The sequence below is a fragment of the Notamacropus eugenii genome, chromosome 1 (assembly GCF_028372415.1).
Source record: "Notamacropus eugenii isolate mMacEug1 chromosome 1, mMacEug1.pri_v2, whole genome shotgun sequence".
Taxonomy (NCBI): Eukaryota; Metazoa; Chordata; class Mammalia; order Diprotodontia; family Macropodidae; genus Notamacropus; species Notamacropus eugenii.
In genome coordinates, this window is record NC_092872.1 from 755,558,145 (window position 1) to 755,572,945 (window position 14,801).

At 46.7% G+C, this 14,801-nt stretch overlaps 1 protein-coding gene across 2 annotated transcripts in view; it reads right to left on the reverse strand.

The window, feature by feature from the left end:
• Positions 1-327: 327 nt before the first annotated feature.
• Positions 328-14,801, reverse strand: part of CYRIA (CYFIP related Rac1 interactor A) — a 54,650-nt gene continuing 40,176 nt past the window's right edge. For both annotated transcript variants that reach the window (XM_072643211.1, XM_072643288.1), the window contains 5 exons: positions 12,082-12,198; positions 11,913-11,992; positions 10,287-10,413; positions 8,641-8,711; positions 328-5,069 (listed from right to left, as the gene is read on the reverse strand). In XM_072643211.1, the coding sequence (XP_072499312.1) occupies positions 5,006-5,069; positions 8,641-8,711; positions 10,287-10,413; positions 11,913-11,992; positions 12,082-12,198 (459 nt within the window). In that variant the 3' untranslated portion in view covers positions 328-5,005. The remainder of the gene's footprint in view (positions 5,070-8,640; positions 8,712-10,286; positions 10,414-11,912; positions 11,993-12,081; positions 12,199-14,801) is intronic.

Consider the following 14,801-nt stretch of genomic DNA (forward strand, 5'->3'; position numbering starts at 1 on the left):
ACCTTACCATTGTTCTTGGATGGGGCATGTCAATACTCTCTCTTATGGCTCCATTTACCATCCAGTAACTTTTTGAATGAAATGGCCCTCCCTGGCTACCATTTCACTGTATGTGTGTTTCCCCCCATTAGAACACAAGCTTGACAAGGGTAGGGAATTTGTTTACATTTGTATCCCTGGAGTTCAGGATAAGTCAAGTAATTTCCACTTGAATAGATCTCAGTTTCCTCTTCTCTAAAATGGGAGCTCTAGGATCCTACCCAGTTCTTAGTCCCCATAGTGAAGTTACCCTAGGGCTAACCTTTAAAGAAATGAACCAGTGCTCTCTCAGGATATGTACCAAATTTTATTTCATTTTACACTCAAAACTTCTGTACAAAAGGAGAAAGGGCAGGCCAGGAAGGACAATGATTTCTGCAAAGAGTAAATGAGAACCAGGGCACCAAGGTGCAGTTCTATATAAACACATCTGGCAAAGAACCTTCTAGTAGGATTGGCTCTTAAAGAGAAAGGTCCCGGTTACATCGCTGTCAAATCTATTACAAATTCAGAGCAACCTAGTTCAAGCCATTTTCAAAAAGGAAGTCAGTTCAGTCTACAGCATGAGGACATTTCCTCCACCCACTAAGGAGTAGGGCAGTGGTCCTTGCTGCTTGTTTTTTGAGGGGGATGGGCAGGGGCGGGGGGGGGGGGAGAAGGATGAAAGCATTTCTATCCCAACCCTAACCATAAATTCTTGCTTATGAGACTGCAAACTACAGACTACCCTCATCTTGGGGTCATGGACAAAGCAGGCAGAGGTGGATGAGGGTGGAGATGGAAAGATGGGTCAATGGAAATCTAAAAGTTCTTGTTCCAGGACCCTGAAATCCTATTTTTTAGTCTCCCATCTCTCTGGTGGTCCAGGCCACTGAGGCTGGGAGAGGTGTGGGTCTGAAGTCAGAATACTTGGCTTTGAATTCCGTTCTATTCCTTACCACCTGTGAGATCTTGGGTAAGTTCCTTCCCTTCTCTGGGACCAGGTTTCTTTCTATGCAAAAGGAGGCAATTAGGAGGCGATCTTTACAGTCCCTTCTAGTATTCCATTTCCCAGTGTCTGTGGTGTGCTTAACATGGGTGTTTCTGGGTCTTTTGACCATTCAAGGACCCATGGATGGCTCAAGCCACAAAGAATGACAAAAGCCCACCATCCACATTGGCCATGCTTTTCACCTCACAGCACTCATGACCCTCAGGGATCACAGATAGTTGTTTTGACGGATCCCAACAACTCCAGAGGTCACAGTTCACACTTCTGTTTTGCAGAATTAACTGTGTTATGGCTATATTGGCTAACAAGAAGGGCTCAGAGGCCTTCCCCTTCTAAATCTCTTAAGAGTTATTCACAAAACTCTTTGGAGTATGCTCATCTGGATGGCCATTGCTTTCTGACAAAAGATGAAGGAATCTCTTTTCCCCTTACTGTCTGGCACCGGAGTTCAGTGAAGATATTTAAATTGGCTTTATTCAATTTTATCATCACTGACTTTGGTGAAGGCACAGATGGTAGTGGGGAAAGCACTGAATTTAGAGTTAGAAGACTTTAATCTTCTTCGCCCTCAGTTTCCTCATCTGTAAAATGGGAATGGTGGTGCCCTAGATGGACTCTGGGGGCACTTGGATCCTAGCATATGATGCCATGATCCCAGCCCATCTCCATCTGTGACTTTTGAGTCTGTTTGTGGTACAAGGCAGAGGTTGTGTGGGGACATTCCTCAGAGGTCTCCATCCCAGCTCTAAATCTATTACCCATAAGGCAGGGAGGGGCAGCTAAGACTGTCAAGGAAAGAGCCAGAGTCCCAAAAATCTCGACAGGATGAATGATGAGTTAAAGTAATTAAAATGAAATTGAATGGGGATAAATTTTAAGTCTTCCCCTTTAGGTTAAAAAACAGCAAAAAAGACTTCAGAGATATAGGATGGGGGAAGAATTAACCAGAAATACAAGAAAGGGTGGGGGAATGTAGCTTGGGATTAATAGAAGAAAGTTCCATATGACCCACCACGAAGGTAAGTTGGCTCAGACCCAAGGCTGAGGTGACCTGAATAGAAGTATGGCATCCAGACCTCAGCTGTCCTCTTGTGTCCACTTTGGGTGTTCCTTCTTAGAAAGGACACTGATTAGCTGGAAAGCTTCCGGGGAGGATACCCAGGGTGGATCCCAGATCCAATCAGATCATAGATCTGGAGACTGTAGGGACTTCCCAGGAAGTCTAATCATAAGATCCTGTATAGAGAGCTGGATGGGACCTTGGACTTAGCTAAGTCCACCCCCTTGTTTTGTGGCCTTGCTCAGGGTCACTAGGCAGGATTTGAACTTGCGTCCTGCCTCCAGGCCTAGGGCACTATTTACTGCTCCAGGCTTCCTCTTGGGGATCACAGAGCCAATGAGGGGTAGAGATGGGCTTGGAATTCAGCAGCATCAGAGAAATGAAAGCTCCCCCCCTCCAGCCCAAAGCCCTCCATTTGAGAGATGAAGAAATGAATGATGGGAGCCAATATTTAGAGAGCTCTTGCCTCAAGGTTCATAAAGTGCTTTACCTTCATTATCTCACTGGAACCTTGAGACAACCTTGTAGGTACTGTCATCATTCTTATTTTACAAATGAGGAAGCTAAGAACTTTGGTTAGGTGACTTGCCCAGGGTCACAGCACCTGGCAGGATTCACACCATCTTCCTGACTCCAGACCCAGTGCTCTGTCCATGGTGCTGCTTGGCTGGCAGCTTTATAGCAGAGCCGGAACTGAAGGCCTTGGCCTCTGCTGGAGCAGGGCCTGTGGGAAGAATCAGGGATGTGGCATCTGGAAGAGCTGCTTCTTCTCTTGGGGTGAGCGCATGGGGTGGGGACAGGGCACCAGGGCTGTCTTCAAGGATTTGAAAGGCTGACATGTGGCACCCAAAGCAGACCTGCTCTGCTTGGACCCACAGGGAAGAACTTGGACCTTGGAAGCTGAAGATGAGACAACTTTGAACAGTGGAATGTCCTTCCTTGAGAGATGCCTAAGTGGCCCCTTGTGTGTGTGTGGGGGGGAGTCCCATTTGGAGGGGGAGAGGCTGGATGAGATCTCTGAGTTCAGTGGCTTGAGTCCTGGCTGCAGTCCCTTGCCTTTGTGTGGAGCGGGCAGGGCTGGAAAGGGTAATCACTCACAGATGTCCCAACCAAAGGCACCCATGTCCTGCTCATTCCAAGGGCTGAAGTCAAAGAGAATTAACTGGAAATCATCCATTAGGAGAATCCAGCAAATGACCACAAAATAAACCCTTATCAGCAGTCATTCCGAAAGAATAGGCCTCGATGCCCCCTCCATGCTCTCCCCCTCCATTCCCTACAACATCCATCATCAAAAGCCACTTCAATGTAATAAATAAGAAGGCTCACTTTCTATGGTGCTGGAAGGTTGGCTAAGCCCTTGGCAAATATTGTCTCCTTTATCCTCTACTACCACCCTGGGAGGGATGTACTATCATTATTATCCCTAATTTACAGATGAAGAAAATGAGTCTGAAAGAGGTAAAGTGACTTTCCCATGGAGACTAAGTATCTGGTCTTCCTGCCTCAGAGGCCAGCACTTGATCTGCTATTGAACATGGCCCTTGAGGTGCTGTTTCCAGTGTCATGACACTCCCAGGGAGCAGCAGGCAGGAGACTGGATGGGAACTGAGAGACCTACACTTGTGCTCTAGTTCTGCTGCAGAATGACCTTGAGCAAGTAACATTCCCCCTCTTTGTGCCTCAGTTTCCTTGTCAGTAAAGTGAGAAAGTTCACCAAGAGGACATGTTATGTTCTATTTCCTCAAGTCGTATGTGGCTGTCTTAGGTTATGTTCCTGGATGATGCTCATAGGGCCCTGTTGGACCCTCCATCCTCCAGGGACATTCTGCCAGATTCTCGCCTATGAGGCAGAAAGGACGGTTCAGACACTAGGGGAGATTTCTAGGGATAGATTGAAAGTTAAAAGCATTTCCTGACAACTATTCTCAGATTAACCCAGAACTACCTTCAATTATCCAGAACCCTTATCTTGCAGTTCCTCTGAACCCTGGTTAGTGGAACTGGCTCCTCAGGATAGGGGGTAGAAACCAGGGCCCCTCCCAATGCAAAATGTTCTTGACCCCAAGAGAAGGACCTGCCCTGAAGGTGAACTCCCCTTCCTCTTGAGACCCTTCAAAGCAAGATAGATCTCAAGGCACAGAGGCTCAGCTGATGCTTCTGAGAGGGGAGGAGGGCAGACGGGCTTGGTTTTCCATCTGTCATCCAGCAGCACTGACTCTGGGCTGCTGCTTGTCTTGATCGGTGGAGAGAGAAAGACAGGAGAAAAATCCATCCTGAAAATGACTGGAATGGCTGATGCCAAGGGTGCCCCCCTAGTCTCAGCCAAGAGACAGACCCCACATACTTGCTGGGTGGCCTTCCAAGGAAGAAAGAGCCAGTCGTAATACTTACCAGCCCCATTGTCTCCACACATAACTTCTTATTTTTATTTTAATTTTTAAAAAAATGTTTATGGTAAAGGTAGTTCCTGTCTCAGGAGAACATCTGCCTTGCTTTAAACCCAGTTGAAACAGGAATGAGGCCTAGGTTTGCTTCCGCAACTCTATTTCTCTCCCAAAGACAGGGCAATGAGGAAGGAAAGGCTACTACAGAGAGGGAGGGATTTTCGACAGCTGAGGGTCCAGTGAAAGGAGCACCTGAGCAGACAGCACAAAGCCTCACTTCTCCCAGGCCTGTGGGGCCGTGGGGCTTGTCTGTCTGAAGGTCAAAGGGAGGGCTGGGGAGGAAATTTATGTCTCACTATGGGTTGCGAGAATCAGTCAGGTTAGGACCGAAGGGCCATACGTCTCAATGACAGGAAGGAAATGGTTATGTAAATACACAAGTATTAACATAAATCTGTATTAAATTATGTAAACATATACATCTTCTGAGGTCAGGGCCCCGGTGGGATCCTCAGTGCAGAGAGGCCTCTATTGGAGCATGGCTCGGATCTGTTTGGAGGTCGACTCATCATTCAGGTGCTTTGTAGTGAACCTGGCAGGGGGAAGCAAGCAGGAGATAGGAACCGAGGGCCCAGCTCGCACAGTATCCCAGCACCCCAGTGCTAGCACCTAGTCCAAACTCTTCATTATACCAATGAGGGAACTGGGGCTCAGGGAGGTCAAGAGTCACACAACGAGCTAGGACGGGTGAAGAACTTTGAACCCGAGGCCTCTGACTCCTAGTATTTCCTCAAGGGACCAAAGCTTAAGTTACTCAGAAATTTCTCCAAATATATTAGGACTCAAGTTAGCCTTTTTGTAACCTGCCCCCATGGCTCCTTGTTCTGCCCCATTCCAGCCCATCCCCTTCTCCTGGGCTTCTTGTGACCTCAGAAGTGTGGAAACCCATCAGCAAGTTCTCTGTGATGGAGCAACGGAGAGTCTTGAAGGGCTGCCTTGTGTACTGTATGGTAGGTGACTGGCCCAGGGTCACACAATCCACATGTGTCAGAGATGAGCCTTGAACTTGGGACTCCCTGACTCCAAGGCAAGGCCTTGATGTGCTGGGCTTTGTGGCTTCTTTTGGTCCCTCAGACACTTATTCAGACCAAGGGGCATCCTTGACTTGAAGTCATTGCATGACCTTGGCTATGTTAGTTTCCTTCTCTGTGCCTCAGTTTCTTCTCTTGTACATTGAGGATGGTCAGACCTTACATTTGTGAAAATACTTTCTCACAACTGCCTTGTGAAATGGGGTATACAATCAATCACTTAATACATAAGTTTTTGTTAAGCACCTACTGTATTCTAGGCACTATGGTAGGTTGAGAATGTAAATACAAAAAGTGAGACAGTCCCTCCCTCAATGGGCTTATATTTTAATTTTCTCAGTATCAACTGCAGGTCTCTGGTGTTCAAGAGAAGACCTTTTATTACTACATCTCCACAGATGCCATGGTGCTATAGGGGTGTGTGTGTGTGTGTGTGTGTGTCTGTGTGTCTGTGTCTGTGTCTGTGTGTCTGTGTCTGTGTGTCTGTGTGTGTGTGCGTGTGCGTGTGTGTGTGTGTGTGTGGACTCCTGGAAGTCCACTGGCTGCAGCCACTGAGATGGGACCATCTCACCTTTCAAATACATTCACTGACTTGTGTTAGAATTAACAAGTTCCACAGAATCAGCCGTTACCAACATCATGCTTTTCTATCATTGATCTATGACCCCAACTTGCAAAGGCCCGGAATCTGATTCCGAACTAACTGGGGAGGACAGAAGAACCAAAGACAAGGAAGCAGGGTGAGGCCCTGGCCTCTGGAGTCCAAAGACCTTGGCTCCCACCCCAAGGCCAACCCTGCCCACTTGGAAGATTGTTGACCCTGTCTGGGACACAGTTTGCTCCTCAGTTAAACAATAAGCATGGATCAGTCTGGCCTTGAGATTATTTGCAGATAGAAGTCCTATAAGTCTTCTGAAGAGTTTTGCAGGCCTCCTATCCCTACCACCCAACAAGGGTCTTTCATGACAGTAACATTAATGCAAGAGTTCTTAGACAGGAAACTGCTATTGAATTATTTAAGAACCCAGGATGGTTTCCCTGTGGGAGCTCTCTTCACCAGGGCAGATCCTCCCCAATCCCAGCCCCATGCAGGAAGACCATCCCCCATCTGACCTTATGGCCAGAGGAACAACATCCTTAACTATGAAATATGTTGCCTAAGACAAGGCCTATATCCTGGAGGGAGAAAAGGAACCTCTGGGCCTGGAAGACAGGCCTCTTGACTCCAAGTGCTAGAGTCTAGTGAGAGAACCGGGTTCTAATCCTTCTCTACTCCCTATGTCATCTTGGATAATAAACCAACAAACATGTAGCAGATGCATTCTTGGTGCAAGGTGCAGGGGATACATGAGCAGAGAAAGAAACAATCCCTGCTTTCAAAGGACTTGGTGGACCTCCTTCCTTCCCCATGGGAAGCTCTGAGTCTATGATTCTCTGCTCCTAAGTCACCCCCTCCTTGGGCCTAAGTTTCCTCCTCTGTGTGGAGGGAGCTGGACTGGACATGACCTCTAAGGTCCCAGCTCTACATGGATGATTCTGTGACCTGTGACCCCAGTCAGATGCTGTGTTCATTCAGTTGTAGTGTAGAGCAAGAATGACCAGACTGAGAACTAGAAAGACTTGGGTTCGAATGCCAGTTTTGCTGTCAGAAGCAGGGCCAAGAAGCCTTGAAGCCCTGCATTTTGCCCTGACCAGGGTCCAGGGCTTGTGGCCCACACAAACTGTTTTAGGTGCCAAGTGATTGGTGTAGTGGAGCAAGTCCATGAAGCCTGCCTCCTCTGTGCAGCTCAATGTATCACCTTGACCAAGTCATTTGTCCCACATTGGCCTCAAAATCCTGATTTTAGCAAAGGGATCAGACTAGATTATCCCCAAGCACTGTCTGTGTTTTCACCTCCTACATTCTTACATTCTAAGGTCTTCTAAAACATCTCTGATACTTGATGCTCACAGGCCCCTCGTCACCCAGACGGGGCTGAAGCTGATGGTCTATGTTTATAGGTCTCTCAGCTATAACATGCTTGCTCTGTATTTTGAGGCCCTCGCTCCCCTACCCCGACCCCCAAGCTGGCAGGTTCCCATAGCCAGTGACTGAATGGCTCCCCATGTCCTCTGAGGCCAGGGCTCTACCCTGCTGCATTTTAAAGGAGGACTCCATGTTGCCATGAACTATCAATTCTACCATTGTAATATCCCTTGTCCATGCCTCCTTTCTCTCTTCTGATGCTGTTAGCACCCTGGCCCAGGTGCCCATCACCTGGCCTCGTGCATTAGCCCACTGGCCAGTTTCTTCCCTTCAAACCTCCCCTCATAGCCTTCTGCACTTATCTGTCAAGGTCATCTGCCCAAAGCTCAGGCTTGGCTCTGTCTCCTCCCTCCTCAATAAAGTCCAGGGGCTTCCTATCTCCTCCAAGATCAACCATAAAATCCTCTATTTGTCTTTTAAAGCCGCCCTTTGTGACCTGGACCCTTCTTCCCTCCCTAGTCTTCTAACACCTCACAAGACATGAATGTCGGTACCTTTCCTCTGAAATGATCTTCCACTCATCTTGGTATCTTGTTTGCACAGAATCATTTGTCTGTTTTCTCCTACACTAGATGTGAGCTCCTTGAGAGCAGGGACTATTTTCTGTCTTTCTCTGAATCCTCAGTGCTGTGCCTGGCAATCAGCAGATGCTTAATAAATGCTTACTGACTTGATTCGAGATAAGCGATTTTCTCCCTTTTCTGTTTCTGTTTCTAGAGCTCAGCACAGTCTTTGGCACATAGCAAGCCCTCAGTAAATACTTTCGCTTTCTCTTACCTTCTTTTGCTTCCTTTGACAAAGGTCCTTCCCAGCTCTGAAATTCTATATTCCACCCAAGGCTCCTTAGAGCTAGAACATTTGATATCCTTGGTTCCTTTCATGCTCATGCATCCTCTGCTGTCTAAAATCTAAAGTTCCCTTCAGTTCTAACATTCTGGAATCTCCCCCAAAGTGGACATTCCCCTTTCCACGTGCTGATGCTCCCTCAAGCTTAGACATGTTGGTTCTGAATTCCTCCCCAGCTCTGGCGCTCCTTCTGGGCTTACCTGAGGGCATTCAAGAGGCCTTCCACACTGTCTGGGGGTTGCTCCTTCAGCACTTTGATGCAGCCTTTCATCTAGGAGAAGAAATGCCAGTCAAGCATCTCGTGGTTTCATAGGTCAGGAAGACAAGCGTCATCACATCATGACAGGTCCACATCACAGAAATCCTCAGAGGGTGTCGAATCTCATCTGACTGATGCCTGAACAAGATCACCTCCTTTCTTTTACAGGGAGGTGAAGGGGGGCCCAAGGGGGCGATAGGACTTGCCCAAAGTCACAGACAGGAGGTAACAAAGCCTAGGACTATTGGCCATAAATCAGAAGCACAGGGTCTCAGCTCCAGAGCTACAGAACCCATGTGGGTCAGCCACGAGCTAACAAGAATCCTCTTTATAGTACAGCCAAGGAGTGGTCAGTTGGCCTTTGTCTGAAGTCACCTAACTGGAACCCACTGCCTCCTTGGTCGGCTTTCTGACTAGGGATCCAGGCTTCTACCCATTATGCCATACTCCCTTTTCATCTGTAGGCTCAGGGTGCAGAATGGAAGAGTCAGGAGGAAAAACAGAGCAGCTGGGAGTAGGAAAGGAAAGCTCCATCTGGTCCAGATTTCCCAACAAGACCACCCTAGTTTGACCCTGACAAGGCTTTGCATATTTTACTCCACCTGAAATCCCAGGATTAGAGAGCCATCTGGTGGCAATAAGCCTGCTCCTCGGGACAACAAATGCCCTTGAAGGTTCTGGGTGTACAGTCAATCACACCTTAGAGTGAATTACTTTAATCAGTTTGCTTTCTTCCTAGCACTCAGCCGAGACAGGCTGTGCTAAGGGATAGGATTTTTGGTTAGGGCAGTAGAGGAGATGAGAATGCTAATGGGTGGGAAAGCTTTGGAGGGGAAGAGAATGCTTGTATGATGTGCCTCTTGGGACCAAGGGGAAGGAGGGGGCAGGTGGAGGCGGTACAGGAGGAATAATGGACAGCAAATTTGGAAAGACAGGCTGAGGCCAATTGTGTCAGCAATTTCAGTTAACATTCATGGTCCCTTTCCACTTTATGTTTCTATGAAGGGAAAAATCCAAATTAGAAGAGCCAAGAACATGGGCATTTTCTAAGTGTTCAACTTGGGGAACATTATCCCCAGTGTCCCTCATCCTTGCTGCTCTCTTTTCTCTCTCTCTCTCTCTGTCTGTCTCTCTGTGTCTCCTTGTTTCTGTCTGTCCTTTACCTTCTGTCTCGGTCTGTCTCTCCCCTCTTCTCTGTCTCTCTCTATCTCTGTCTCTCTTTCTCCTCTCTCTCTCTGTCTGTGTCTATCTTTGTCTCTTTCTCTTGCTTCCTTCCTTTCTTTTTCCCTCCCATCTATTCTCCTCCCTTTCCTGCTCTCCATCTCTCCCCCTGTTGGGTCAGGAACCCAGTCCATGTGGATTACTTTTGGATAGGATCTTTCCTTGCCTGTCACTAAACCACACCAGCCTGGTCAACTGGCCAGGGACAGCTCTGGGTTATCCAGCACACAGGATCCATGAGGATGTGGTGAACTCATAACCAGAGGTGATCTTTCCCATAAATGCTTTCTCTGATCACCCTGACCACCCTGACAGCACCACTGAAAGACTATTGGCTCCAAAAGTCTGCCTCTCTGCAGTCCTTACATCAATCTTGGACGTCTTACAGAAAGCCCCCACTGGGTGCACGTGGTCATAGAGAATGATAACGCCAACCATCACTCGCATACAGAACAGTAGAGTTTCTTCACTGGTGAATCTACTTCGGTACTCTCTGGAACACAGAGGAAATGTCCATCAGCCCAGTTTTGTTTCACCCACAAAGCCCCATGATCTGAATATCCCAACACTGGCTAGCTGGTGTCTTTAGAATTAGAATGATCTCATGTGGACATTCTCAGACCCACCATGGGGATAATAAGCGAATAACAAGGTCACTCACTACTGAGCATCTTGCCAAGGACCCATCCTCCTGACCAGGCAGAGTAGCAGAGAGCAGATGGGAGATGAAGAGGCAGAGAAATAGTTTCCATTTCGCCCTGGAGTGGGACTGGGATTGATCTCATCCTGCCAATGCCCACTAAATGTAATGATTTTCTAGTGGGTCCCTCTGGATGCCCAAGAGTTTTGAGAATAATGATTCTATTAAGGAGGAATAAGAATGTGGCTCATTCCAACAGAAGAAGCAGCTGGTCCTCAGAAGCTGTTCCTCATCTCCATGTTTCAAGGACCAGGGTAGGAGCAGAGGAGAAGGCGATCAGCCAGTGTTCAGACAGCCTGAGAACATGGCCTCCATTGTGTGTGGTCACTAAGGGCGGGCTGGTAGTTTACATGTTCCAAGTCAAACAGAGATTGGGGAAATCTTCAGATAATTTTTTTTCAGGGAAGGGGAGTAACCTCAAAGCAAAACAAGCAACTTGTGTATTAAGAGAACATTGCAGTGTAAATGGTATTGGACCATGTGACCACAGGCAAGTCATTCCTCCTCTTGAGGACTTAGTTTTCCTCTCTGTAAAATGTGTCAGTAATCCTTGCACTGCCCATCCTCACAGTTTAGTTGTAAGGAAGGCACTTTGTGCACCCAGAGACAGGAAGCTTTGGCTCTGGAGACAGGACAGCTGGGTTCGACTCCCTCCTCAGGCTCTACCTGTGTTGCCTTGGGGAACTACTTTGCCCCTCTGGTCTGTAAAAGATGTAGTTGGACTCTTGCTAAAGAATTATTTTAAAGGAATTATTTTATTAGCATTGCTATAGCCCTGTGTGCTAGGGTCCAAATAAAATGCCTACCATGTGCCTGGATTTACTCATCTGCCACATTATGGTTTGCAGCAAGGATGCTGTGAGAAATCCAGAAGGAAGATGATTTTTCTGGATACAGAGACAGGGTTGAAGGGGAGATAATATCTACAACCACTGACAACCAGGAAATGAAAAGAAAGCACCCCCATTTTACAGTCTGGGAAACTCAGAAGGGTAAGTCCTCAGAAAGCTCTGAGGATAAGTGGTTAGGAGTGGCCACTCTCCCTCAGGGACCCTCATCACCAGTGGCAATGCCCTGGAAGAGAGTTCTTAGGCTCAGTGAGGCCATGAGAGGATGAGCCAAAGACCCAAGATCCCCTTCCAATCTTGCTCCAGGCCCTGGAAGGACTTTCCCATTTATCTTCCACGAGACTCAGTAACAAACGTCCAACAAGATGTACAGGAAAGGCTGACTGGCTACTGCCAGCCCCCTTTCCCTCCACCCTCTCAGTACCCATGGCTGCCTTGACTTACGGGGTCTCCAGCATGACTTTACACACACTTATCATTGTGCTAAGGCAGTCTGTTGTGTTTTCAATGGGCAGGGTTTTGTTCTAAAAAGAAGACATGAGAGACAAGAACACCCCTGTGAGTGGTGCTGACTGCACCCCATCCCCCAATCTCCCGACCCTAGGAGACTCACCTCGGACACAAAGTATGTTGTGGCATTACTGAGGGTCTTTAGCATGGGGGTGGCTTCTGCATAGAAGAGGGACATTCGGTTGGCCATCTCGTTGTTGACTTCATTTTCGATGTCTAGCTGATAGAAGGAAGAAGAGAAGACAGGATTTATAAAAAGGAGTTCCCAGCTGCTGGGCAATGGGGAGCAATGGTATGAGTGCTGGATCCAAGGACCTGAGTTCCAGTCTATCACTAGCTGTATAACTCTGACTCTTCCTTTCAAGTAATCACACTCTGCCTATCCTGTAGTGATTTAATCCTGTAAATGTGGAACAAGATGTGAACTCAGGGCCATTGACACCAACACTCATCACACATGAGGAAATTCATGATGGAATGACTTCCCCAAGGCCACACAGGGAGTAAGTGGCAGGCAGAACTGAGTTCCTGACTCTGGATCTAGAGCCCTTCTAATTCATCACAATGTCATTCTGCCCAATTAGACTGTGAGCTGAAGCCTGTGCTGTCTCTTCAGATTCATTTATTATCATTATTTACAGAGTCATACAATTAAACCTAGAGGAGACCTCAGACATCATCAAGGCCAGTACGTCATTTTACAGATCAGGCAAGTGCGGCCCAGAGATGAAAAGTGACTTGCCCAGAGGCAGGAAGGAGGGGAAATAGGATTTGAACTCAAGATCCCTGATTACAGATCCAGTGATTTTCCCACTGCATCATATTGCTTCATCATTTATCACATTGCCATGCATACAACATGGCCTAATAAATGTTTGGTGAATTATATGTCCACCTCTCATCAGTGTCTGTCTGTCTGTCTGTCTTTCCCTCCCCATGGCTCTAATGATTGCTACCATGCAGATGACTCTCAGATCTATGGATCCAGCCCACTCCCAGACATCACCAGCAACCTGCACAATCTCTCCACTGAATGCCCTCCACCATCTCAAATTCAGCATGGTCAAAATAGCACTCATTATCCCATCCTTGAGTCCTCTCTTCCTTCTTTGATCTAACTTTGTTGAGGATACTTTCATACAGAAAGATTCTCCCCATTTCAAATGCATTAGACCTTAGAGCTGGAGAGAATCTCATCCCCCTTCTCCATCCTAACCCAAATCTCAATTCTAATTAAAGGTGATTAATGCTTCCTTCTACACTGTCCTCAACAAGTGGTCCCCCAACCTTGGCCTCAAGGTCTCTGATGGAAAGAACCCACCACCCTTGAGGTGGTTCATTCTAGTTGGAGACATTTCTCTTTCCTTGGAAGTTCTCCCTAGCATCTAGCCTAAATCTATCTTTTTGAAATGTCCCCCAACTGCTTCTGGTTCTGTCCTGGAGGTCAAGCAGAACAAACCTCATTCCTCTTTCAATGGCCAGTCCTTCAAATATTTAGCAACAGCTAACATGCCCTCCTCCATCCCCCACCTCATTCCAAGTCTTTCTCTCTGGTTCACAGATCAGAGTTATTTTTGACTCGTTGCTCTCCTTCAACCCCAAATTGAATACTCAACAGGTCTTGCCAAGTCTTCTTCCACCCATCCCTTCTCTCCACTCACATGACCACCATCTTAATTCAGCCTCATCATTTCTCACGTAGACTATTGTAATGGACTCCCAGCTAATAGTCTTTTCCCTAGCCAGTTCATCCTTTCAAAGATGCCAAAGTCATTTTCCTGCAGCAGAAGTCCAATCATGACATACCCCTGTTTAAAGTCTTCAGTGGCTCCCTTGAGCCTCTTGGTTAAAATATGAATTTCTAAGCCTCTCCACTCTACACTAGCCCCTCAATCTGTACTTGTAGATTTATTTCATATTAGCCCCCTAGAACCTCTACATTTCAGCCATATTGGAGTCTAATTATTCTTTGAGCTCCACCTACTTTCTCCTACATATATTTTCATGGAGGTCATGTCCAGTGACTGGGATATTCTCTCTCCTCACATCAACCTGCTGAAATCCCTCTTTAAGACCAAATTCAATTTCTCTCTTCTCCACAAAGTCTTTCTTGATTCTCCCCAGGCAGAAGGACTTGATATTTCCTCAAATTTTCTTGGAACTTTGTCTATATCTCTTTTCCTCATACCTTATATATGTGTCATATGTCCCCTACACTGAGAAGATTATAAGCTCCATGAAGGCAGGAACTATATTCCCTCCACCTCCAACACAGACCTACATAGATTGTTGTACGTAATAAGCCTTTAATAAATGCTTTTCAGACAAATACATTGTGTGTGGAGTTGTAATGTAATCCATTCTGGAAAGTAATCTAGAATCATGCTGAGAGTTAATAAAATGTTCATACTCTTTGACCCACAGATTCTACTGGTGGTTGGTCACTGGTAGACATTAGTCAATGGAAAAATGATAAAGAAAAGTCCAACATATGCCAAAATATTTCTAGGAAGTTTTGTGGTAGCAAAGAAGAGAAAGCACTAGACGCCCACTGACTGGGAAAAAGCAGTTGTGGTACATGAAGAAAATGGAATATTTTCTTGCTGTAAGAAAAGATGTGCATGGATTAGAAGAGACATATGAGCCTAGATTGGGTGAAACATAATCCACCCAATGACTATAGGCGGGTCAAAAGAAAGAAAAACCACAAAACAACCCATGTTCAGTGTTGTTGTGAGATAGTGATGCCCAAGCTTGGCCCCAGGGAAGAGACAAAGAACCTCTCCTGGGTCAAGGAGGCCTGTGGGTATGAGACACCACATA